The 26,363-nt window shown below is 41.9% G+C and overlaps 1 protein-coding gene and 1 long non-coding RNA gene across 2 annotated transcripts in view; both read left to right on the top strand.

The window, feature by feature from the left end:
• The window catches only part of LOC146079551 (uncharacterized), a 438,622-nt gene that overhangs the window by 164,836 nt on the left and 247,423 nt on the right, over window positions 1-26,363 (top strand). The window lies entirely within an intron of this gene.
• The window catches only part of LOC146080604 (glutamate decarboxylase 1-like), a 124,486-nt gene that overhangs the window by 90,978 nt on the left and 7,145 nt on the right, over window positions 1-26,363 (top strand). Inside the window, exons 8-14 of the mRNA XM_083188075.1 lie at window positions 6-85; window positions 15,316-15,370; window positions 16,324-16,440; window positions 16,976-17,040; window positions 17,254-17,332; window positions 19,232-19,381; window positions 19,670-19,777. Coding sequence (XP_083044201.1) covers window positions 6-85; window positions 15,316-15,370; window positions 16,324-16,440; window positions 16,976-17,040; window positions 17,254-17,332; window positions 19,232-19,381; window positions 19,670-19,777 — 654 coding nt within the window. The remainder of the gene's footprint in view (window positions 1-5; window positions 86-15,315; window positions 15,371-16,323; window positions 16,441-16,975; window positions 17,041-17,253; window positions 17,333-19,231; window positions 19,382-19,669; window positions 19,778-26,363) is intronic.

The raw sequence follows: 26,363 nt of genomic DNA, 5'->3' as shown, positions 1-26,363 counted from the left end.
CACAGAGCCACTACTCTATTGAAAAAGCATCTGCAGTCCTTGGCATTGGATCAGAGAATGTGATAACAGTTCGTTGTGATGAAAGGTGATGTAGACTACCTGTTTACTTTTTAAGACCATTATGTATTCTTGTGTCTTTAATATTAAACTTAGAAGCAGATTCTATGTTTCTATGGAAGAATGATACCACCGCTCCCTAATAGAACAACATATAATCAATCAGATTGTTATTATGTTACTAAATGTATTATTTTACATAAAATTCAATTCATTGAATATTTTATATTCTGGCAAAAATAATTTGATGCTCCGTGCGAACGGGCTGTTGAATAATCAATTTGCCGCACCCACTTGCAAACAGAGCCTTCCCATGTGCATAACTGTGTTTGCACATGAGCAGTCCCAAACCATCACCCCCTGTGAAAATGCGCAGGAGAGCGTATACTGTAGATCAGAATGCGGGCCTATGTGAACAAAACTGATTGGAAACCCCTGCATAAGGAAAATGGTGTGCTTCTATAGCAGATATGTGTTTGTGAAGGTGTAATACAGATAGAAGTAGGTGGATTTGATAATTTGCTAGTGGAATGGTTTGAAGGAGCTAACCAAGTTTGAAAAGGGGACCATCATACGCTGCTTGATCGGTATGAGTTTGAAAAGAGCTCTAGGACCAGGGAGCTGAGAGAGAATCGGGGTAGTCACATGCATATCTTTGCATACTAGTTCCACATGGCCAATAATATGTCAGTATTGACAAGAAAACTTTGTGTACCCATGCACTTGGATATTACGCCCGCATATCTGCTTATAAGCCTCTATTCACAAAGAAGAATGCATTCCTTATGATGATGCAAATTGCAGAGTGCAAAAACTGTCCAGTGGAACAATGGTAGTAAGTTGTATGGAAAGACTAATCTTGATGTAATCTTCAGATCAGATGGGTGTGTGTGTGTGGGTGTAGCAATTTGATAGCAGAACATCTGACACTACACTACCTACAATAAAGTATGGAGGTGGTGCCTGGTTTGGCCCTTGTCCAATATTTGATCTACAGTACTTATTGTCTGTGTCCATTCACTTTTGTCTACATAGTGTAGATTGCCAGTCACAGGGCCAGATTAACAATGGGGCAGATGGAGCTGCAGCACCAGGCCTTCACATAAAACAGGTCTAACACCAGGCAGGATTTATGGGCAACTGGTCTTAAAATTGTATTTCTATTTTTACGCATTTATGCAAGTTTGGTAATTCCCTATATTTATGGAGACACTGTGGCTTATAATGCATATGTTATATTTGCCTACATGGCATAGGCTCTCATCCACCTTTCATAATAAGCCCTTAAACATTTTCAGCTTTGGGACAGCCAATAAGGAGTTGTCTAATTTGTTCTAGTTTTATCTTCTTTATAAAACTTATGTTTTATATGTTGACAGACAGACAACCTAAAGATATGCAATACTGATGTGTCCATTCTGGTTTAGCCGCCTTACATTATGTACATTATAGTCTAACCTCCGTAAATTGTGTTATACAGGATGTATGATACCCAAAAACTTCCATGACTCAGTCAGTAAGGGCCATATTTTTTACCCCGAAAATTTCACAATAGTGTTTTTTTTTTACCTACAATATTCTATTATTGTCGTATTTTTCCAGTTTTGTATGAGCTAATGAGAGCATGTATGATGTTGATGAATAGATCACCATCAGCTGAAAACATAATTTCCCAATGTAAAGTATTTTCCAAACTAGAAAAAGATGTTAAAACAAAAAGAGTAAAGAATCAGAGGCATACACATTCTCTTTTTTTAATTGATCTGACTAGATTGCTTAGAAAGTAAGCACAAATTGCTACATGTGCATACCCCTGAGCCATCACAACACATCACCCGCTAGTTAAGTCAGTGCAAATGCAGTACCCCTGAGCCTTACGTGATGCAGCCCGGTGGACTTGTGACTGACAGCTCCTGAGACTGAGGGGGGACATAACGTTGGGCCAATGGGCAGCAGGCGGTGACCAGAGGAGGAAATGAGCCACGTGTGAGAAGAAGGGAGTGGTGGGTGCAGCAGTGCAGGGAGAAGTGGCGGAGACGGAGCAGAGAGCGCCAGCAGTACCTGATCACAGCATCACCACCCGGTGGTACTGACCACAGTACCCTGTGCCCAGCGGCACCCAGCAGCTGAGCAGCACAAGCCCAAGGCCCCCCTGGTACATGGCCGTGAGGAGAGGTGGCAGCTTCAAGGAACAGGGACAGAAGATCCTGAGTCAGCCAAGGTCAGGAGTGACCTGGCTTCAAAAAGGGAAATGTGAGTCGGCCAGTGTGGCCCGGTGTCCATTACACCCCCACCAGAGCAGCCATTGGCAGGTCGTCTCATTGCCCCTCCCATTTCGCACTGCAGGGTTACCTCAACCCCGGCTAGACAGCAGGAGCTAAGGACAGCCTTCTCTTCCCCAAAGACAGTAATTCATATTACTAACATAGACTGTTTATTTTGCCTGGTGCAACAGCAGCATCTGGTGACCATAAATGAGATTGCAGCCGATAGTGAAGTAGTAGTAGTATGAGTAGCCTTTCCCTTGCCGGATACCCCACGGACTCCTTTTCAGGAACTTCCATTTGCCCCGCCCCTGCATCTGGGACCAGCGGCTGTTTGGGACCATCTAAGGAATTGTAGTAGCCTAGTTGTAGAGCATAAAGTATATGCATACCTCCTAACTTTTCTCATTGTTAAAACGGAACCTGCCACACCAAAGGTGCTGCCGGTCCAGGAAAGGGGGTGGGGCTAAGGGGAGTAGGCATGGCTTTGGATAAATGGGGCAGTGTCTAGTGCCGTGACCCCTGTTTTTAATAATTTTTTGGGGAGTGCTCAGCTCTCCCATAGCAGTTGGGCAGTCCCCGGCCCCCTCCCTGCCCTCCCTCCTTCCTCCCTGCAGAAGAGATGATGTTAGCGACAGTAAGGGTACATTCCAGAGAACACCTAACCTAATCCCCATGTGCCCTGCCTATCACCCAGCCTCTTACATGCATTGAGAGCCATGACCCCCTGCTCTGGACAAACATAAGATGAAGTAACAGGTGCTATTATTCAGCAGAGAGTTATTCACAATACAACTTTAAAAACCTGGACTGGATTTCTCTAGCCCTGCTGCTATTCTAAATTCTGGGCTGGATCTTCCACATTACCTTCATGTTGAACTATGCGGTCCTTGCCACACTAGAAACTCTTTAACCCCTTCCCGACATTTGACGTATATATACGTCATGGCCGGGATGTACTTCCCGACACATGACGTATATATACGTCATGACTTTAAACTGTCCCCGCGTCTATAGACGCGGGGACAGAGGGACGATGTCTGCTGTCCCTGACAGCAGACATGTCCCTGCATGCCCAGGGGGGGCTCTGATGCCGCCCCCCCGTCGGTGATCGCTGTGATTGGCTGTTCAGTGTGAACAGCCATTCACAGCGTTTTCCTGTGTTACCGGCGAATCAGACGCTCGGTAACACAGGTGTCAATCACCGCCGGGCGTCAGGGGGCATGAGGGGGTCATCGGTGACGACGACACCTCACCCCACCTGCCCCCAAGGCTGTGATTGGTCCGTGGGACCCACGGACCAATCACAGCCAAGGCGCGTGATTTAAACTAACGGTGACTGCACTGCAGACGCCATTCCGGTCTGGAATTGCGTGCAGAGCGGTCACCGTGCCAATCTGTCGTGATACATACCTGATCCTTGTCTGAAACTTACCTGATCACCGCTGGTAGCTGTGTGTGCTGCTGCTGCAGTGTCATAGAGTCACAGATCGTGAGAGATAGTGACAGAGAGTGACAGAGAGTGATAGAGAGTGCTATATTTTGTGTCTGCTGCACCCCCTTTTGTGCTGATCACTATATCTGAGGTGATCAGCAACTTTTTGGGGGTGCAGAGTTTTTTTTTTTATATATATACCTGTCAGTTGCAGCAAAGGTTGTGCTGCCTGTGCAACTGACTGTTGCCCCCCCCCTGCTGCCCCCCCTTTTGTGCTGATTGTGCTGATTAAACTGATCAGCAACTTTTTGGGGGTCCAGGTTTTTTTTTTTTAATATATATACCTGTCAGTTGCACCAAAGGTTGTGCTGCGTGTGCAACTGACTGCTGCCCCCCCTGCTGCCCCCCCTTTTGTGCTGGTCAGTTTAAATTAATTAATCAGCAACTTTTTGGGGGTCTAGGGTATTTTTTTTATATATATACCCTGTCAGGTTGTGTGTCTGCTGCCCCTCACTGCTAATCAGTTTTGCATCACTGCATCACTGATCTGCGTTTTTTTTTTTTTTTTGGAGAGTGCAGTGGGGTTTTGTTTTTACACCCACGTTGCTTGTGTGGGTGTCCTGTGGCCGCTAATCGCTGATCAGTGACGTACAATCACTGAACAGCATTTTTGGCACAGGGTTGATATCATTTTTTTTTCTGCAGTTTTTTTAAATTTTTTTTTTTTGGAGAGTGCTGTGGAAATTTTTTTTAAATTGTTTTTACACCCACGTTGCTTTTGTGGGTGTCCCGTGGCCGCTGATCAGTGACGTACAATCACTGAACAGCATTTTTGGCACAGGTTGATATCATTTTTTTTCTGCAGTTTTTTTTAAATTTTTTTTTTTTTGTTTTTACACCCACGTTGTTTTTGTGGGTGTCCTGTTGCCTTTGAGCGCTGTTCAGTGACGGACGTTACTGACCAACATCTGTGCTCAATTTTTGGCGCAGGACCTTCTTTTTTTTTTTTTTTTTTAACCCCTTCAATTTTTTTTTTTTTAATTGGGATCAAATTCCTGTATAAAGTATTTTTTTTTTCTGCACTACATACACACTACACACTACATACCCCCCGTGTTGAAATAAAGTTTGTACCCCCCCTACACTATACACGTGTTGAAACATTACACTTACAGAAACACAAAAATAAAAATGGCATCCCAAATGTCATCCCAAATGTCATCCCAGTCATCCAGAAGAATGTATTCAGCGGAGGAGGCATATGCCATGCTTGCCTCTGACTCTGACTCTGACACAGCCAGTGATGCAAGCGGGGAATTTGAAGGATTCGCCTTAAGCTCCTCTTCCTCCTCTGCTGATGAGGGACCCCCTCAAAGACGCCCCCGTAGAGCAGATGAGACCCCCCCCCCAAATGATTGATCCCGTATGGACCCCACCACCAGACAATTTTGAGCCCCAGGTTCCTGAGTTTTTGGCCATCCCAGGAATACAATTTGATTCAGCAGGTCTCAGAGAAATTGACTTTTTCAAATTATTTTTCTCTGATGATTTTATAAATTTAATGGTGGACCAAAGTAATTTATATGCCCAGCAGTTTATTGCTCAAAACCCCACGTCATCATTTGCTAGGTGGACCCCTGTAGATGCAGTAGAGATGATGACGTTTTGGAGTCTGGTGTTACATATGGGCATAGTAAAAAAGCCACAAATTAGGCAATATTGGAGTACAAATGTTCTGTACAGCACCCCATTTTACCGTATGGCCATGACTCTGGCTCGTTTTGAGATAATCCTTAAATTTTTACATTACACCGATAATACACTGTGCCCACCCAGAGATGATCCCACCTTTGACCGGCTATTCAAAGTCAGGCCGGTCATTGATCATTTCAGTGCCAAATTTGCAGAGATGTACATCCCTGAAAAATTTATTTGTATTGACGAGTCCCTTATACATTTTAAAGGAAGGGTTAAATTCCGCCAGTACCTTCCCAGTAAGAGGGCAAGGTATGGCATAAAAATGTATAAGCTGTGTGAAAGCACCTCAGGGTACACCCACAGGTTTAGGGTATATGAAGGGAAGGATTCAAGAATTGAACCGCCAGAATGCCCCCCCCCTCGCTCGTAGGTGTTAGTGGAAAAATTGTCTGGGATTTAGTGCACCCCTTCCTGGATAAAGGTTATCACCTCTATGTGGATAACCTTTTACACTAGCATCCCCCTGTTTAAGGCCCTTGGTTCAAGAGGTACAGCAGCTTGCGGTACTGTGCGTAAGAACCAAAGAGGCCTCCCAAAAACGCACATTGCCCAAGTAATGAGAAGGGGTGAAAGCAGGGGAATATACACCGAAAATATGTTGTTGGTCAAATATAAGGACAAGAGGGATGTCCTTATACTGACAACAATTCATGGAGACAGTACCACCTCCATCCCTGTACGAGGTACCAGTACCCACACCTCAAAACCTAATTGTATCCTAGATTACAATAGGTACATGGGCGGAGTGGATCTTTCAGATCAGGTACTGAAGCCGTACAGTGCCCTGCGGAAAACAAAAATCTGGTACAAGAAGCTGGCCGTGTATATCATCCAGATGGCACTGTATAACGCTTACGTGCTATTCCGTTCTACCAGCCAGAGGGGGACATTTATGCACTTTCAAGAGGAAGTCATAAAGGGCCTAATATTTGGGAACCAGCAGGCAGAGGGCCCCAGTACTTCTAGTACTGGCCCCCGTATTGTACCAGGGCAGCATTTTCCTAACGAAATCCCCTCCACTGCAAGAAAGGGCAGGACACAAAAAAGGTGCAAAGTTTGCTATAAAAAGGGAATAAGAAAGGATACTATTTTCCACTGTGAAACTTGCCCCGACAAACCCGGCCTATGTATAAAGGAGTGTTTTAAAATATACCACACATCTATGGATTATTAGGTTCATCATTTCACTGTGCTTCGGGGGTCTTGCTAATGCCACATAGCACCCACCATTCATTCCACCAGAATCTGAGCTGCAAAATCCAAAAATCACTCCTTCCCTTCTGAGTCCTGCCATGCACCCAACTGGTATTTTTTGGTCACATATGAGGCATTGCCATACTCGGGAGAAATTGGGGCACAGATTTTGGGGTGCTTTTTCTCCTTCATACCTTCTGAAAATGAAAAATTTTGAGCCAGAACTGCATTTTTGTGTAAAAAAATGTAATTTTTCATTTTCACTGCCCAGTTGTATCAAAATTGGTAAAACCCCTGGGGGTTTGAAATGTACACTATACCACTAGATGAATTCCCTGAGGGGTGTAGTTTGCAAAATGGGGTCACTTGTGGGGGGGTTCCACTGTATTGGTGCTTGGGGGGTCTTGCTAATGCGACATAGCACCCACCAACATTCCACCAGAATCTGTGCTGCAAAATCCAAAAATCACTCCTTCCCTTCTGAGTCCTGCCATGCACCCAAATGGTATTTTTTGGTCACATGTGAGGCATTGCCGTACTCGGGAGAAATTGGGGCACAGATTTTGGGGTGCTTTGTCTCCTTCATTCCTTGTGAAAATGAAAAATTTTGAGCCAGAACTGCATTTTTGTGTAAAAAAATGTAATTTTTCATTTTCACTGCCCAGTTGTATCAAAATTGGTGAAACCCCTGGGGGTTTGAAATGTACACTATACCCCTAGATGAATTCCCTGAGGGGTGTAGTTTGCAAAATGGGGTCACTTGTGGGGGGGTTCCACTGTATTGGTGCTTGGGGGGTCTTGCTAATGCGACATAGCACCCACCAACATTCCACCAGAATCTGTGCTGCAAAATCCAAAAATCACTCCTTCCCTTCTGAGTCCTGCCATGCACCCAAATGGTATTTTTTGGTCACATGTGAGGCATTGCCGTACTCGGGAGAAATTGGGGCACAGATTTTGGGGTGCTTTGTCTCCTTCATTCCTTGTTAAAATGAAAAATTTTGAGCCAGAACTGCATTTTTGTGTAAAAAATGTAATTTTTCATTTGCACAGCCCAGTTGTATCAAAATTGGTGAAACCCCTGGGGGTTTGAAATGTACACTATACCCCTAGATGAATTTCCTGAGGGGTGTAGTTTGCAAAATGGGGTCACTTGTGGGGGGGTTCCACTGTATTGGTGCTTGGGGGGTCTTGCTAATGCGACATAGCACCCACCAACATTCCACCAGAATCTGAGCTGCAAAATCCAAAAATCACTCCTTCCCTTCTGAGTCCTGCCATGCACCCAAATGGTATTTTTTGGTCACATGTGAGGCATTGCCGTACTCGGGAGAAATTGGGGCACAGATTTTGGGGTGCTTTTTCTCCTTCATACCTTCTGAAAATGAAAAATTTTGAGCCAGAACTGCATTTTTGTGTAAAAAATTTAATTTTTCATTTTCACTGCCCAGTTGTACCACAATTGGTGAAACCCCTGGGGGTTTGAAATGTACACTATACCCCTAGATGAATTCCCTGAGGGGTGTAGTTTGCAAAATGGGGTCACTTGTGGGGGGGGGGTTCCTAAATTTTAGCATCTTATGGTGCCTAGAAACCTACATGGTGCCTAAAAAATAATCTCATAAAAAGGAGGCTCCAAAATCAAGTAGGTGCTGCTTCTATTATGAAGCCTGTGGTTTGGTCAACGTGCACACTAGGGCCACATATAGGATATTTATGAAAACAAAAGAATTGGGGGAATCAATTTTTAGTCACATTTCTCTAGTAAAATCTACTGTGTTCCTTAGAAAAATGTATTAAAATTGCAAATCTGCAAAAAAAATGAAATTTTGAAATTTCACCTACACTTTGTTTTAATTTCTGTGAAACACCTAAAGGGTTAACAAACTTCCAAAATGCTGTTTTGAATACTGTGAGGGGTGCAGTTTTTGAAATGGCATCATTTATGGGGGTGTCTCACATACAAGTCCCTCAAAGTCACATCAGAACTGAACTGGTCCCTAAAAAAATCAGTGTTTGAAATTTTCTTGAAAATTTGAGAATTTGCTATTCATATTGTAAGCCTCCTAGTGTCCAAAAAAATTGAAAGGAAGTTGAAATAATGATGGAAACATAAAGTAGACATATGGTCTATGTTAGTTATTAACTATTTTGAGTGGTATGATTATTTGTCTCACAAGCAGAAAATTTAACATTTTGCAAATTGCTAAATTTTCCATTTTTTTACGACATTTTGGTATTTTTCACAAAAAAACACAGACTGTATCGACCCAAATTTACCACTAATTTGAAGTACAATGTGTCACGAGAAAACAATCTCAAAATCACTGGGATAAGTAAAAGCAAAAAAAAGTTATCCCCACTTAAGTGATACATGTCAGATTTGAAAAAAAGGGCTCTGTCAGGAAGGCAAAAACTGGCTGTGTCAGGAAGGGGTTAAAATGCTTCTGAAGCAATTGTGTAACCGGGTGCACCTTGTGATGGTGTAGTGTCGTACCTGCTTTTCCAGAGGATGGGTGGGCTCAGCACTCACGGCTTCTTCTTCCTGATGGTAGCCTGTGGCTGAAGACTGAACACCACACCACAACCAGCATAGAAAAGGGATGGTGACCATAATATTTATTAACCAAAGAACTAGTCACTGCTGCATATCAGTTGTGGTTCACGTTAGATACGTGCAATAAACATTCACAGTATACTCAGGTATAGAATAGTCTCACAAACTGTAGTCACAAGTTATGCAATCTAAAGACACTTCACTCAAGGTTAATTAGAAAATAGCATGAATTAATTATGCTGGCAAACATTCCATAAAGACATAGTGTAATAATAAGAACTAGGCATATATGCATCCGATCCATGAAAGTGGTATGATGTCCATACAATCCGCAAGTAGTGTATTCCACTTGTTCTGAATCTAAACTGTCCCAAAGGGTAACGTCCTCCAATCAGAATAATGAATCAAGTTTGAACTGTGCACAGCTATTTGTAATCCAATAAACGGTACTGTATGTAGGCCCCAGCGTCCCCATGCTGTTACACACTTGAATGACAGAGCGCTCTGTCTGTAAGCAGTCAGCGGCAGCTCGCCCAGCGTGAGGGGTGAAGCTTGTGCCTTGAGTGACAATGGGGTTGTTATCACAACCACTGATTTGGCACTCTGCACAAGTTGTTGAACAGGACATTCCATTACGTTGCATCCATATAATAAAGTCACAAATGTAATCTTGCAGAACAGCTAATTATGTTGAATAGATCATCTGAAACTGGTGGCATATCACAGCTTCAGCCTATCAGTATGTGTAATCTGATTCTGCAATTTTTGTAATCTGATTTGTAATCTGTATTCGATTGTAATCAGATTACCGTATTTTTCGGACTATAAGGCGCAGCTAATAGCCTTAAATTTTCACCAAAATAGGCCGTGCGCCTTATAATCAGGTGCGCCTTATGTGTGCACTGAGTTTGACAGTCGGACCATTTCCTGCTGACACCGGGACATAATACGCACACTACGTATTACGTATACTGCGATGACCCCAGATAATGGCACCAGTGAAGACACATGCTGTTTTAGCATGCGCCTTATAATACGGTGCTCCTTATGTATGGGTCAAGTACAGAAATAGACCCCATAAGTGAGACTGCGCCTTATAGTCCGGTGCGCCTTATAGTGCAGAAAATACGGTATCTTTATTTGTAATCAGATTATCTGTATTTGTATTATACTTTTTATACCAGTCGTCCTCCTCCTTTGCTTTGATCGTCTCTTCTGTAGACTTCCACTGTTTCATTTAAAATGATGTGCGAAAGCTGTAATGATTTGTGGATGAATTGGTAGGTGCCAAAGGTTCTAGTATAACCAATGATGTAGCTGCAGCTATATTTTCAAAAATTGTTTGACAAAGTAGGGTGTTTGTGGTTTCCACTGATTTTATAGTCAAACAATAGAAGCATTGGAATGCTTCTACTGCCCTCTATATACAAATGTTTACAGCAATAAATAAAGATATAGTTGCAACTGAATGGATTTATGTCACCTTCGTCAGTTGAGGCTTCCCAATGAAAAAAAAAAAATTCTGTCTGTGCTGTTTGTTGGTCACTGTGATAGTACAACTCTTGGCATGGTGCAGACAGTGTCACCAAATTGAGATGAATACAGAAGAGTTTATCACTAAGGATAAACCTCTAGGCACTGTCAAGGGCTTCCTCTCAAGTAGCAGCAGTTTTGTTAATAGAGATAGTCTGTCTCTTGTGGTCATAAAAGAGGGATAAAAGAGAAACTGCGCTTAGGATGAAAAATGAAATTAACTGTATCCCACAATGTATGAAAATAAAACCACATACACTTCTAATACATGATTGAGAATGAAAATAATTATTTATATAGTGATGATTAGCTTTGAATAATAGTTGAGTAGGAAATAGCACCCCATTTTAAGCCTGAATGCGGATCCCCGTTTCTAAGTGGAGTTGAGAATGGACAGTTCCACAACCACTCACGATGCTTGGGAATAGTCCTGCAGAGCAGAGTGATGATACCCTATGGAGTGGTGGCAGCTGCTAGAGGCCCTTAGCTGATAATTTTAATCCACAAATTGAGTCCACAAGTCCTTGTTCGGGTGTCCTGACAGATTGTGATTCACAATAAAGGTTTAAAATAAAGGGGAACATTCACATCAGTCCCTGCCCCAGTGGAGCCTACAATCTATATTACCTACCACATGTACATGCACACACATTAATTCTAGGGTTAATTTTGTTAGGAGCCAAATAACCTACCAGTATATTTTTGGATTGTGGGAGGAAACCGGAGTACCCAGAGGAAACCCACGTAAGCACAGGGAGAATAAACAAACTCCACACAATTATAGCCATGGTGGGAATCTAACCCATGACCCTCAGTACTGTGAGGCAGTAATGCTAACCATTATACCATCTGTACTTCTTGCTGATAAACATGCATGGACTGAAATGAACATGCATACTGGTCTTGCTGCAGCATCATCTCTGGGCCATGTCCTTTATCACTGCATATCCACTGAAGCAATTAAAAAACAATTATACTGTAGCTTTCCCATGTTTTTTCCCATGAGTAAATATACATAATATTGCAGTGCTCTCATATGTTTCATTGTTACACAATGAAATGAAATATAGGAGAGATTCACCATCTAGAACACAGGTTCTTAAAGTCAGTTCTCCGGATCCCACACAGTGCATGTTTTGCAGGTCTCCTTAAAGGGTACTTATGTATTATCTGGGCTGCCGATTTTTTGATTGTATGCCTTAAGTTAAGGCATACAATCAGATGCGATGCGATATCGCATCGCATCGCATACAACCAAATCGCATGCGATGCGATGCGATAGTCCATTTTAACATTGAATCCTATGGAAAAATCGGGTCCAAGTCCATTTTAACATAGAATTCAATGGGAAAAAGGGGTCCTTTTCATACCCCTACTATCCAAGTGGGCATGGAGTTGGATATAAACTTGTGGCGAGCGTAGCGAGCCCCGCGAGGGGACACAGAATACTGTTTAAGAAATCTGCGGCCCCTCGCGGGGCTCGCTTCGCTCGCCACGCTTCGGGCTCGGTGGCTCGCTACACTTGCCACAGGTTTATATCCAACTCCATGCCCACTTGGATAGTAGGGGTATGAAAAGGACCCCTTTTTCCCATTGAATTCCATGTTAAAATTGACTTAGTCCATTTTAACATTGAATCCTATGGAAAAATCGGGTCCATCGCATCGCGATATGTTCGTATGCGATGCGATGTCATGCGATGGACCCGATTTCTAAATCGGCAGCCCAGATAATACATAAGTACCCCTTAAAGAATGAAGTAAAAAAAAAAAAAGCTCCACCTGTGGATCTTTTAAAATGTGTCATTGAGTAATGAGTATAAATAAACGTACTACTACTACTATGAGTGCACCCGTCGGTTGACCTGGAAAACATGAACTGTGTGGAATCCTGAGTACTGAGTTTGAGAACCACTGATCTACAACATACTGGTTTGTACTGTACAATGAACTTCTAAAATGCTAAATTCTAGCCTAAAACAAAAGGAAAACAAATTGTAAGTAATAATACACAAAATAATCATCCACAAACCTAAAATATAGCAAAATTTGCAACAGCTACTTGTAGCAGACTTTTGTTTTAAATATTGCTTATTCTCTATTATGTTCGTTGCTATTGTACAGTATTTTATACTGTAGCTCTGATGAATACAAAAAAAATTGTCAGATCATCATGGTGAGTTCCGTATGTTAGAAGTTCCCATGGTCCAATTTTTTCTGTATTTTGGGTATGTTATTATTTATAAGTTACAAACTCTTTTTAAACTGCTTCTGAAGCGATTTTGCCCAGGTTGAAGGGATAACCGCTTTAGTTTGCCTTGGCTAATATTTTAAGAAAGCATTTCCTGAAAAAAAGCCAAGATGTATGTGGACACATCTGTAGTTAAAAGCCTGTCAAAATGACGGCTTCTGTAGTGTACTTTCACATTGAACTATGACTGTTTTTAGCACACAAATTCCCCACCCCATTCCTAGGCCCTATCTGCTCCTACCTCAAATTTTCAAAGCTCTCCATATCCAGCAAGTTTGAAACCGAACAGTGTCCCTGCAAATATCGTTTCCACTATGGTCCATCAAGTGGCCTCTGGTGGTCACTGAAATTAGTTCACTATATGTAGTATATACAGTGTGTGTGTTTTTGTGTGTGTATATGTATATATGTATGTATGTATGTATGTATGTATGCTGTATTTATGACCAACAGTAGTGTCCTCAGCGCCCTAAAAATAATATGTAATGTCCATTCTTAAAAATATGAATTAAAATAAATGAAGAAAAAACGCTTGTAGCTCCCGATTTTCTGGAATGATTCTCCTTTTATTTTGATCAATACCCAACGCGTTTCGTTCCGGTTAGGAACTTCATCAGGGTTTTTTTTTTTTGATCTATGAAATAACATAAATCGATATAAACATTGACATTACATACATTAACAAATATTGACAATTTACATACATAGAATAGTCTTTAAAGTACATAGATCTATTAAAAAATAATGAGATGTGGAAATTTATATAAATAAAATATATTAAATAAATATCAAATTCATATTAGATATGTAAAAATCCAATTCATATTAGATATGTAAAAAACTTGAACAGAGTTTGATGGAGGGAAAGTAACTCTTCAGGTTTGAGAACACTTATTAAGGTGGTATGAAGTGTTCTCAAACCTGAAGAGTTACTTTCCCTCCATCAAACTCTGTTCAAGTTTTTTACATATCTAATATGAATTGGATTTTTACATATCGAATATGAATTTGATATTTATTTAATATATTTTATTTATATAAATTTCCACATATCTCATTATTTTTTAAAAGATCTATGTACTTTAAAGACTATTCTATGTATGTAAATTGTCAATATTTGTTAAATCGATATAAACATTGACATTACATACATTATGTTATTTCATAGATCAAAAAAAAACCCTGATGAAGTTCCTAACCAGAACGAAACGCATTGGGTATTGATCAAAATAAAAGGAGAATCATTCCAGAAAATCGGGAGCTACAAGCGTTTTTTCTTCATTTATTTTAATTCATATTTTTAAGAATGGACATTACTTATTATTTTTAGGGCGCTGAGGACAATACTCACAAGCACAATTTTAGAGATATTGTATTGTGTGATCTATCTATCTATCTATCTATCTATCTATCTATCTATCTCAAAGGAGAATGATGTGTGCAAAACACCTTAAAACAATGTCCACTGGTGGGAAGTCTCTAAACCCAAAAGTTGGGATGCAGTTCTTTAAAAAGCACTCTGGGTTCTCTTCAACCCGGCAGCTCCAAACAACCTGGTTTCCACAGGTGACCAATTTGTTCTAAAAGAGAAATAAACTGGAGCGCTCCATAGTGCAGGTAAACGATGATAAACTTTTTATTTCTTTCCAAACAATGGACAACAAAGTACAGGATCACGTACCACAGCAGGCGGTTAGACAGAACCGCACCATTAACAGCTTCATAGTTCCCGTAGGGAAGATGTTTTAAGCAGCGGCAAGAGTCAGCTACTCCTTGGACAAATAGCGGTGATGACGCCAGGCCATGCCCCTATGCGTTTCATCACTACGACTTTGTCAGAGGCCTCTGGACATAAAAGGGACATAAATGCATTTATTTTCTCACTGGTTGACTAAATTTTACACCAGCGGTTTTGCCTATTATAAACCACCACCCTCCAAATCATAAGTAGTAAATCCAGTAGTTCGGATTGCCGATTTTATTATTTCTCAATAAATCAGTAGAACTGATCTTTTTAGTACTTTGGCACTTACGCTAACACCCACGAATATTTATAAGTGATCAGCAGATGCCAACCTTCATAGTGTTCTGTAGAAAGCTAGAAGACAATTCCATTGTAACAGAATAAATCCCATGTTTCTTTTATGCCATCCGGTATAGAGCACAGTTAGGTGTAGATACTGTAAGTGGCATAGAACGCAAACTTGTATATACTGTATGTAGGGTTTGTGTTGTGCATGTTAACATTTTACATGTGTCCCCTTCAGGGGAAAGATGATTCCATCTGATTTGGAAGAAAAAATAATAAAAGAAAAAGAAAAGGTGAGTAACCTCCTATATTTTGAGTGCACATGTTCGTAATTAGTAGTTTATCATACAGTGGGTCTTATTCTAGTTCACTCTTTCTGACAAATTCCTTCTTAGATGGTCAAAACCATGCAGGTGGAGCAGATGTAACGTGTGCAGAGAGAATTAGATTTGGGTGCAGTTTTACTTCAAAGTGAGATCTTTATTGCAGTGTAAAAATAAAGCAGCCAGTATTTACCCTGCACAGAAACAAAATATCTCGCCCAAATCTAACTCTCTCTGCACATGTTACATCTGCCCCCATGCAGTGCACATGGTTTTGTCCATCTAAGAAGGATTTTGTCAGAAAGAGTGAACTATAATAAGACCCAGTATGTACTAATGTGGATGTAATTCTTACACCCTGTTTTCGAACTACCATGGTCATTAAATGATTTGAATGTTTAAAAGATTGTCTTTTTATTCACTAGCATTACAGTAAATAATGGTAAAATCAGATATCCAACACAATAACACTTGGTGGAAGTAATGCGGCATACACACGGGGCGAAAGTAGCCCTATGACTCGATCACTTAAAAATTAAGCATGGATCCCACTGTATCCATCAACGGACTAGATTTATACTGCATGCAGTATAAATCCAGTCATCGCCAATGTTCTCTCACCATCGAATGATGGGGGAGGTTCCCTTAGATGGAGGAGGCGTATTCAGTGTAAAATACACGTGCGGTCCGTTCGGCCAGCTTCTTACCGCGTACGGATGGAGTTGGCGATCCGTATGGAAGGCGGGGTTTCGCACGCACGGTCCTGGCCGCATAATCGGATCCGGCCGCACCGACAAAAATAAGGCCCTCTGACTTTTAAGTATTTTCCATGCTCGATCAAATACTTTCCTTTAAGAGCAGGATGAACTAAAAATATACAGTATTTACTGCAGTTATAATAATTGCCTCTTTTTTGTTTTCAGGGACATGTTCCATTTTATGTCAGTGCCACGGCTGGGACCACAGTTTATGGAGCATTTGATCCTTTTGACAAGATTGCGGACATCTGTGAGAAATATGGGCTCTGGATGCATGTTGATGTAAGACTATTTTGGTTTCATTAAGAATAAGGAATAAGGAATCATTAAAGGCCCATACACACTGGGTGATTTTGAGCTGAAAGCCAATCAAAACAACAAGTTTGAGTGGCTCTCAGCTCAAAGCTGCCCAGTGTGAATGGCCTGGCGATGAACGGTTATGCGCACTCCCTCATCATCTCCGGGGAAGCCGCTGATCTGCATGTATTACCAGCAGATGAGTGGCTTTATGGACGGCTTTGCATAGCACTGCGCAATGCAAAACCGTCCACCCCCCCGCTGACAGTGCCGGGGCAGGGGGAAAGCGGCTCAGTGTGTATGGACCTTTAGAATCAATTGTAATAGATTTGTCTTATAAACCTAACAAAAAATATCTATACTGTAAATTCATTGTGTTCAGTAACAACTGCAAAATGTATAAAATGTGTGTGTGTGCGTGTGTGTGTGTGTAAACAGTATATTTGTGTATACATTACAATTAAATGGAATGTTTCTGACACTGCCACATGCTTTTCTTTCTTCCCTGCTCCTGGTTTAGGCTGCGTGGGGTGGAGGGTTGCTGTTGTCAAAAAAACACAGTTTTAAGATGAATGGCATTGAAAGGTACAGTCATTTACATATTCTGTGTGTAGTGAGTGACCAAAACATCCAGACCTTTTTCAGTGAAATCTTGGGTTGGCTGACTAAAAAGCTAAGTGTTTTTATACTGTATAAGACGATTAAATATTTAAGACTTCCTAACGTCACCTACTGACATTGTATTTATAGTACTTATTTGTTCATTATTGCTTTGTAACATTTCTTACGTCTTGCTAGGGCTAACTCAGTGACCTGGAATCCCCATAAAATGATGAGTGTTCCGCTGCAGTGTTCTGCAATTCTTTTGCGGGAGAAGGTAATCCGCCATAAGGGATGTTTGGGCATAGTGTCTTTTTTGTTTTGTTTTTGTGTGTGATCACACCACGTGTCACCTATATGTACACTAAGAAAGAGAATACATTGTTATGGCACTTCAAAGAATACATGTAGTGTAAGATGTGCACAGACCCCCATGTTTTGGTTCTTGTTTTGCCCAAATCACCCTCAATGTTTTGCGGTTGAATTTGGATATCTTAAAAAAAAAAAAAAAACCTGTTGCCTACAATCATGAAAATTTGACTTTTTTTTTTTTTTTTTAGTACCTATATTATTAACATCAATACCTATATTTCCAGTGTGAAATGGCACCTGAAATTATGTGGATCCAGACTATGGTTCGACATGGACAATTGGTTGATACAAGCAAAATGTTGACATGATTTTCCCACAATTCTTTTAATTTTTCAACTTTTTCATTCTTTATCATCCATATGGACTATCTTTGGGAATCGTAAAAATGTGGAGAGCATTGTTGAAGCATGGAGAGGTAGCACAGTACATAAATCGGGGTCAACCTGCTCTAATCTACAAATTGACAAAAAAAAATGTTAAAACTCCTGTCAAATTTTGCTTGTGGCGACATTTTCCAATGGCAACCGTGTGCATGTTAACCTTTTGGGGACAACCTAGACTCTGTCATCCTTATTCCTGTTGACCCACAACCAAATCACAAGGGAGAGACTTGCATGCAATCCAAAACACGCAAGGTTTACTTTTTAGAGCCAAACTTGTCGAGATGGTCTGATCTGAGACTCTGATCCTAAAGAGTTGGGTGTGTTCAATTTAAAGCAGAACTGAACTGCTCCTTTCTAGCTAGTATATCCTTTAGTGACCAGTGAAATCGCAAAGATGAGGCATGACTAATATTCAAGAGGTACTAGAGATAATTTCTAGGCTATAAGTACTTTTTAAGGCAGAGAATGTGCCATTTCATTGTGTGTAAGTGACATTCACTATAATTATATTCCACCTACTGTATGTTGTCTAATTTGCTCTGGATTTCATACTTATTGTACTTTTTGCTGAACTGCATAAATGTTCTGGACCAATATTATAAAATCTATAACACCCAACAAAACCAAAGAGGAATAAAGTGCATTAAAGAGGTCATGGTCTCAATGAAATGTGGTCTCAATGCTGCGGATAATTTTCACCACTATGGGGGTATGCCCAGTGCTGTGTGAGCTTCTGGCCATGCCTCCAGTCCCTCTTACTCCAGTGAAATGATTCTGTGTGCATGCAGGGGGGAGGGGGGGGGGGGATGGGAATGTCAATGTCCTGTGAACATCAGGACAGTTGAGAGATATGGAGGGGTGCTATATAGTGGTTGGTGTATTTTTTTTATTTGATGAAATCCTGTTTTATATGTATGTTAACTATAGAAATGCTCATGTACCTTCATTAAAACCATCATATGTTACATGACAAAATTGGTAGATTAAAACATGAGTAGAGCTTTCAAATACAATGTGATATTGTTATACCATACTGTATGAATGATAGTTTAACATGCCATACACTTCACATAGGGGGTTATTTTGGTTCACTCTTTCTGACAAATTCCTTCTTAGATGGACAAAACCATGTGCAGTGCAGGTGGGGCAGATGTTAGTTGTGCAGAGAGAATTCAATTTGGGTGGGGGTTTACTTCAAAGTGAGATCTATATTGCAGTGTAAAAATAAAGCAGCCAGTATTTTCTCCGCACAGAAACAAAATAACTCACCCAAATCGAATTCTCTCTGCACATTTTACATCTACCCTCCTGCAGTGCACATGGTTTTGTCCATCTAAGAAGGATTTTGTCAGACAGAGTGAACTAGAATAAGGCCCAGAGTGTTTTGCTCTCTAAATAATTTCAGCTTGATTCTGTTACAGGGTCTCTTGCAAGATTGCAACCAGTTCTGTGCTGATTATCTCTTTCAACCAGATAAATTTTATGACACAAATTATGATACAGGAGACAAGACTATTCAGTGTGGTCGACATGTCGATATATTTAAACTATGGCTTATGTGGAAGGCAAAGGTAAAATAACATTATTTCATGAATACCAAGTAACATTTTGCCCTTAAGTTACACTGTAGTGCTTACCAGCTGTATACTGAAGCTGTTCTTACACAAACGGCATTTCAGATTGATTGCATGGTAGTATGGTCATAGCCTAATAAAGGGGCTTGCCATAAAAGTGGAGCTCATTTTGGGAATTTCTAAAACTGATATTAGAGGACATGGACAGAAACCATATTTTTCGTCAGTCATCATTATTAAATGATGTGCTTTGGAAGTCTTTCATGCTGCTGTTCCTATTTGTAGGGTACATGTGGTTTTGAGCTTCAAGTAAACAGATGTCTGGAAAATGCAGAGTACATGTACAAAACGTTAACCTGTAGAGAAAACTTTGAATTGGTCTTTCCCGATGAGGTAAGTGAACAAACATTCTATAAAAGCATAGTGTTGTCAAGGATACTGTATTTCTCTTCCCCATAAAAGCTGGTGAATGTATATAGGAATAAGCTACTTTTACTGTAAATACATTTTAATAATGTTACTCTGGTGGGACTTTTTTGTCTTTCATTGTTTTACTTAATTTAGTAACTGCTTCTCTACCACCACGTTCTAACAACTGTTTGCAATCTGACACTGGTACCTATTTCTCAACAGAATAATGGTTCATCACCAGTATGGCGCAATAATCATTCACGGAAATACTATCTTATTGTTAAACCTTTTTTATGTGTTTTAACACCTAAACATTCCCATCCAAAATCAAACCTAACTTTTATGCATTGTATATTAAAACTAAATAGGTTGTGTATCACATATGTCCACTTTTGTTTCAGTTTCTGGAAACAAACTGATTAGCGTCTAAAGAACATCTAGGGTGACATTTAATAGTATGAGACATTTCGACTATTGCGATTTTTAGTCAAAAGAATTTGCATGTTTTCCGAAACTCGCACATTTAATAGGATGCGAATTGCGGAAAAATCGCACTGTTTGACCTGTCGTTTTTTTTTTTAAATCACACTTCAATTTGAATCCAAATGTAGTCCCATTATAAAGTATACAACTCAGCCTGGCAGTACCCCTGAGAGTGGAGCCTGAGTGATTGTTTACATTTTCGGCTCCTCCCACATGCTGGGGGTTAGTCCCCCCACCAACCAAAGGCTGCTCCTTATTGGCTGGTGGGCAGGACTAACCCCCAGCATTTGGGAGGAGCTACAAATGTAAAGAAACATTTGAGCTTCACTCGCAGGGGTACTGGCAGGCAGAGAAGGCATCGATCCGTGAGGAGTGTGGTGAGTATAATTTCCCTCAAAAGGTACTCATTTGGATTCTACTTGGAGAAGAGGACAGGCCTTCAAAGGGGAATCCGTAGGAAATGTATGTGTGAATGAATGTAGTGTGTAATAAAGTTATACTATTCGCATGTGTGTGTGTGTGTTTTTATTTTACTATTTGTCATGTTGTGGAACTACAAGACCCAGTGGGCCCTTTAGTGCTCCACATTCTGGGACTTGTAGTTCTCCAATTCCCTGCATGCGGTGCAGGCTTGATGGGACTTACATAAAATGTTTTACCCGGCTGTGGCTTTACCCTGTTAGCTGTTTGGGCCCAGTGCTGTTTGTGAAAGTATGGGGAACCCCTACTCATTTAGTCCCCCGTATTTTTGGGAACCATGATTGGCCCTTGAACCTGGTGCTGGTTTTAGAAATCCTGGGGATGTTTTTTGTTACCTGAATTTCTAAAACCAGGACTTGTTCTTTGAGCCCGGGGCTGGTTATGCTAAGGAGGGGGGACCCTATGCCATTTGCACATGTGCATTAATTCACATATTTTCATGACTAAAATTCACACTTTATCGCATCACATCGCAATTTTCATGCCTCAATTCGCATTCCATTAAATGTTTAGTGTCTGTGTGTCTCTGAAACACTGCCATCTGTTGTCAGCCAGTGAAACTACATCTTTCTCTCTCACACGTGCACAAACACAGAGGTAATCCCATGGTAGCAGACTATCTTTGGAAGCATTTGCTTTGAGCAGGCTAACTTGTTTAACTTAAAATCCTTTCACAGAATGCTTGGTAAAGTGTGAACAGTTTTTACTTTATAACAACAAGCACCTGGCCTTGACAGATCTTCTTAATGAGACAAAATTGCTTCATTTATTTTCTGTCTGCTGCTACTGAACAGTCTGTACCTAGGAATTCAGGTACTGGCATTAAATACCAAGTAACAATGACTGCAATGAAAGAGCTGTTGTGTAGTCACAAAAAGCAAAAGAGTGTACAGTATGTCTCCAGAATTAAAAATGAGAATCTTGGATGTCACTGTAACAAACAATGTACTGTACAAGATTTTTCACTGGTGTAATTTAAATAGTATACAAAATAAGTAGATTAAAGGTGTGTGTGTGTTAAATTATATGATTGTGGTCTCCACTGCAGGCCCCCTCCTCTCTGCTGGCAAGTAGACTCTGTTATTATGCAAGTCTATTGCGTATGCGCACCTTGTTCCCGGGGACATATAGAGTGTGCATGTGCAAATCACACAGGACTCCAGAGGGGTAAGTATAATGTATAAGTGCGGTGTGGGTCTCAAAGGTGGGTATACATCACTAGGTCAACTACTGAAGGTCAACATGACTGAAGGTCAACATGGGGTTAGGTCGACAGGGTTATTAGGGTGACACATGCATTAGGTTGACATGCCAAAGGTCGACATGGGGTTTTCCACTTTTTTTTTGAGCTGACAGGTATTTCATGCCCTACCATCCATAGTGCATGGTGCAGTGGTGGATTACCCACAAGACGACAGGGGCGTTCCCTGCAGTGGATGTGAAGTCAGCAGTGGGGTCCCTGTGGAGGATAGGAAGTCAGCGGCGGGATCCCTGCGGCAGATGTGAACTAATAGCGCTATTAGTTCCCATCCACCGCAGGGACCCCACCAATGACTGCCCATCTCCACAGGGACCCCGCTGCCTCCCAGCGCACTGCACGGATCCCCGCACTACCCAGGTATGGGGGGTTTTAGTCTTCCTCCGTACGGGCGCTGGTTCGGCCTGCCTCCGTCTGGCAGGGTTCGACCTGCCTCGGTCCGGAATAGGGCTGGTTCGGCCTGCCTCCGTCCGGGGTAGGGGGGGGAGTTCGGCCTGACTCCGTCCAGGGGGTTGTTTGGCCTGCCTCCATCCAGCATGGTGGGAGTGTAAACTAGTGTGCCGAGCATAGCAAGGCACTGTGCTCGAAGCATAGCAAGCGCAGAGAGCCATGTGTGGGGACATGGTGCACATTTTTAGTGTCCATGTCGACTTGCGGGACAAAAAAAGTAAAAAAAAAACCATGTTGACCTTTTGACTGTCGAGCTAATGCTGGTGTCAACCTAATAACCCTGTCAACCTAACTCCATGTCTACCTTGATGCATGTCAACCATATGTGGTCAACCTAATGACTGTCGATCTTCCTCTTGTCGACCCTATGACCCATACCCCACAGGTGTCGGCTTATGGTCTATCAACCATTAGTGGTTGACCAATCAACCTAGTTATGTTTAACCCTATGACTCATACCCTCTGCATACTTTAAGGATAGTCTGGGACACAAGGTTAGGCACCCCTGGGCAGTTGCTGAAGTACTTCTATGCAAAGGGCTAGCAACTAGGTTGCTACCAGTGACTTATTGGAACCAGACTTGGATCGGACTGGAAATGCTGGATTGGGCAAAAACCCACTGGATACTGGTCTGTACCGTAACTGGTAATGAAGCTAGAATAGAAAAAATATATACCTGTTCCTGGATCTGCTCTGTTGACAACTGTCTGGAACCAGTGATATACTGTTGTAGCTGAATATAGCTGAGCATGGAGAGCAAAATGAAGTCTGGGGACACTGGAATATGGCATCTTTTCATTCAGGAGGCAGGTACCAACAAATAGCTGGAAAAATGTACACACTGAATAATTTGCTTGCTCACAAGGGATTCAGGGGTTATTTTGCTCCATGACTCAGGCTCTCTGCAGCACAGTGTACAGTTTTTTTCTAAACCAGCTACTGATATCAACATAGAAGTTAATACACAGAGGACCTTATACTGGTCTGTTCTCAGGCCTGCGTGCGTTCGCACGGGGCCGATGGTTTTTGCATGCGCATTTCTTCGCCTGTGTTCACGGCGACCAAGCTGGTTGCGAATGTAGGGCAGGGGGGGGGGGGGGGGGGCGTGGGGGTGTTTAATGGGCGTTCTCATGCTAATTGAGCCGTGACAGACATGCGGGGGGGGGGGCAGCTGACATCACCGGATGTAAAACATCCATTTGCAGCTAGTGCGAATGTACGCACCTTGCGAATGGTGGGCCGGCGTACCACCATTCGCAATGTGGGATCTGGGCCACTTGCAAGGATGCATCCGAGCGAATGAACCAGAATACCCCCAGAATGTTCAGGTGAAAGATTGGAAGGTAACACCATAAGCAAAGTAACTGGTAACTTGAATGTGCTAGCGGGTACATTAGTCTGTGAAGTCCATGCAGAGCTGTGAGACTGGAAACTGGTATGTTGTCGTTTGCTTAACAGGAGCTCAGCTAAATGGAACTCAGGAGTCCGAGATCATCTTTCCAGACAAAGCTTCCAGCAAAGCAGGAACAATGGAACTAAAGGCTTCTATAGACAGTAGCTAGAATAAGCAGTATAATGCAGCTGGCGCTCACTAGAAAGGTTGTGACTTAGTATTTGAAATATCTAATGCTCTGGCATAGGATAAAAGGTTTACATAGGAATGGCTTGCTAAGGTCAACTGAGGTAACCGGAGTGAATGCATTCAGCTGAAATGCTCCAAAATGGAGCAACCGTTCACAAGATGAGATGAACACCAAACCTGACCTGCATGCCGAGTGACAAGGTATATCATGTGAGAAATACTAGTATGTACTATATAATTCACTGAACAGGGCACTGGCCAGGCTTCATAAATTTAACCAAATTGGAAGGATAAAATCTTCATTTGCAAAAGAATAATCAAGGAAAAATAAGCACAACACTCGCAAAATCCAAAATTGTAGAGGCAAGGACAGCACTCACGTTTTTTTTGTTTTTTAAATCATCGTTTTCACGTACTGTATCAACATATATCCTACAGTGCATAGATGATGATGGGGTTTAAACTTTTACTGTTGGTTATAAATCTTTTGAGTGCCAACGTCTCTGTGAGAGATGTTCAAAATATCCGCTAAAAATGCATTTGTTATATAAATTCAAATTAAATTGTTGAGTAAAAAAAGATTATTTGTCATACATAAGGTAAACATTACAAGTCATTATGATGAATAAAACGTTTGCTTGCCAATTTTCACACCTATTTTGACATTCAATTAGCACTCAAAGGGTGATTGTAGAGTGTAAGCTCTAATGGAGCCCACACACGCACCGATCCCGGCGTGCGTTGTGGGCTTAACTAGCACACATAGCATCGCATCGTATGCCTTGTGCATACGATGTGCATGCGATGCGATGCTATGCTAGAAAAGGCTAGTACAAAAAGTATGTGCAGCACATACTTTTTGTACTGTACGATGAGGTGCCGCGGGAGCGCGCACCCCATCGTACAGCATCGCACCGCCGGCAACGGTGCGTGTGTGTGCTCCATAACTAGCAGGGCCCTGTGCTTTTCTAAGAATATATCTGCCACTGTTATAATTGCGTCAGTGTCCACTGCTGCTATTGTCTTTTATTTACCATGTACCTGTGCTTGTCCTAATTTGCATTTGTACTGCTCTATGTATTGTCAGGCACTGTGGAAGCCTTGTGGTACCATATAAATAAATTAATAATCATAAGATTGAACTACTGCTTTTCAGATCAGGATTTGAAATGGGATGCTTGCGAGAGCCATTCTCTTCCCAGATGTAGAGTCAAGCACTTACCACTGCTAGGGAGTTTTATATGCCAGACACTGCTCCATCTGGAGCCAACTTTCTCTCTGGGCATGATGGAAGAAAAGGTCCCCTCCTATGATAGGAATAAAAGGGCCAAAAAAAAAAAAAAAAAATCGGTTGTATTCACAAACTGACCCAGAAATATCCTTTCTGAACATATGTCTGTTTTTTATTGTTTGGCCAATTTCTCGGAATTAGTCTGAGTGGCTGGTTGGTAGACCACTTCGCTTAAGACAGGCATGTCAAAACTGTGGCCCTCTAGCTATTGTGTAACCACACATTCCAGCATGCCTTTCCATAGTTTTCGCATTCCCTAATAGCAAAGCTGTGGCAAGGCATGATGGGACAGCTGGAGGGACATAGTTGTGACATGCCTTGCTCAAGAGATCACTATGCTGGTAAAGCCATTACGGTACTCTTTACCTAGAAGGGCGCCCACTATTTTGATCGTGGGCATCGTTAGTAAAAAATCGCGGGCATCGCATGCACGAAAAAAATCGCATGCGATGCGACCGACGCGATGCCCGCGATTTCCCATAGGGAACAATGTTAAATTTCCCAATTGACCCGATTTTCCTGTTCAATGTCTCAATTGACCCGATTTTTCCATAGGAAACAATGTTAAATGGGCCACAGAGGCCAAATAGGCACCCTGAAGTGTGAAATGGCCCCCACAATTACGCCACCCCACGATCAACGTGAACTCGAAGCGTGGCGAGCGCAGCGGTACGCGTCCTACGACCTTTTCATACCCCCACTATCCACGTCGGCGTGGAGTTGAGAATAGAAAGTGTGGCGAGCGCAGCGAGCCACCGTGCCCGAAGCGTGGCGAGCGGATGCGGACAGCTGTGAAGCCCACGAGGGGACGCGGATACCTGTGAAGGTATCCGCGTCCCCTCGCGGGGCTCGGTGGCTTTCTGCGCTCGCCACACTTTCTATTCTCAACTCCACGCCGATGTGGATAGTGGGGGTATGAAAAGGTCGTAGGACGTGTACCGCCGCCCCTCGTGGGCTCGCTGCGCTCACCACGCTTCGGGTTGACATTGATCGCGGGGTGGCGTTAACAATTGTGGGGGCCATT

The sequence above is a fragment of the Crinia signifera genome, chromosome 5 (assembly GCF_055691185.1).
Source record: "Crinia signifera chromosome 5, ASM5569118v1, whole genome shotgun sequence".
Taxonomy (NCBI): domain Eukaryota; kingdom Metazoa; phylum Chordata; class Amphibia; order Anura; family Myobatrachidae; genus Crinia; species Crinia signifera.
This window is presented reverse-complemented; position numbering and strand designations above follow the sequence as displayed.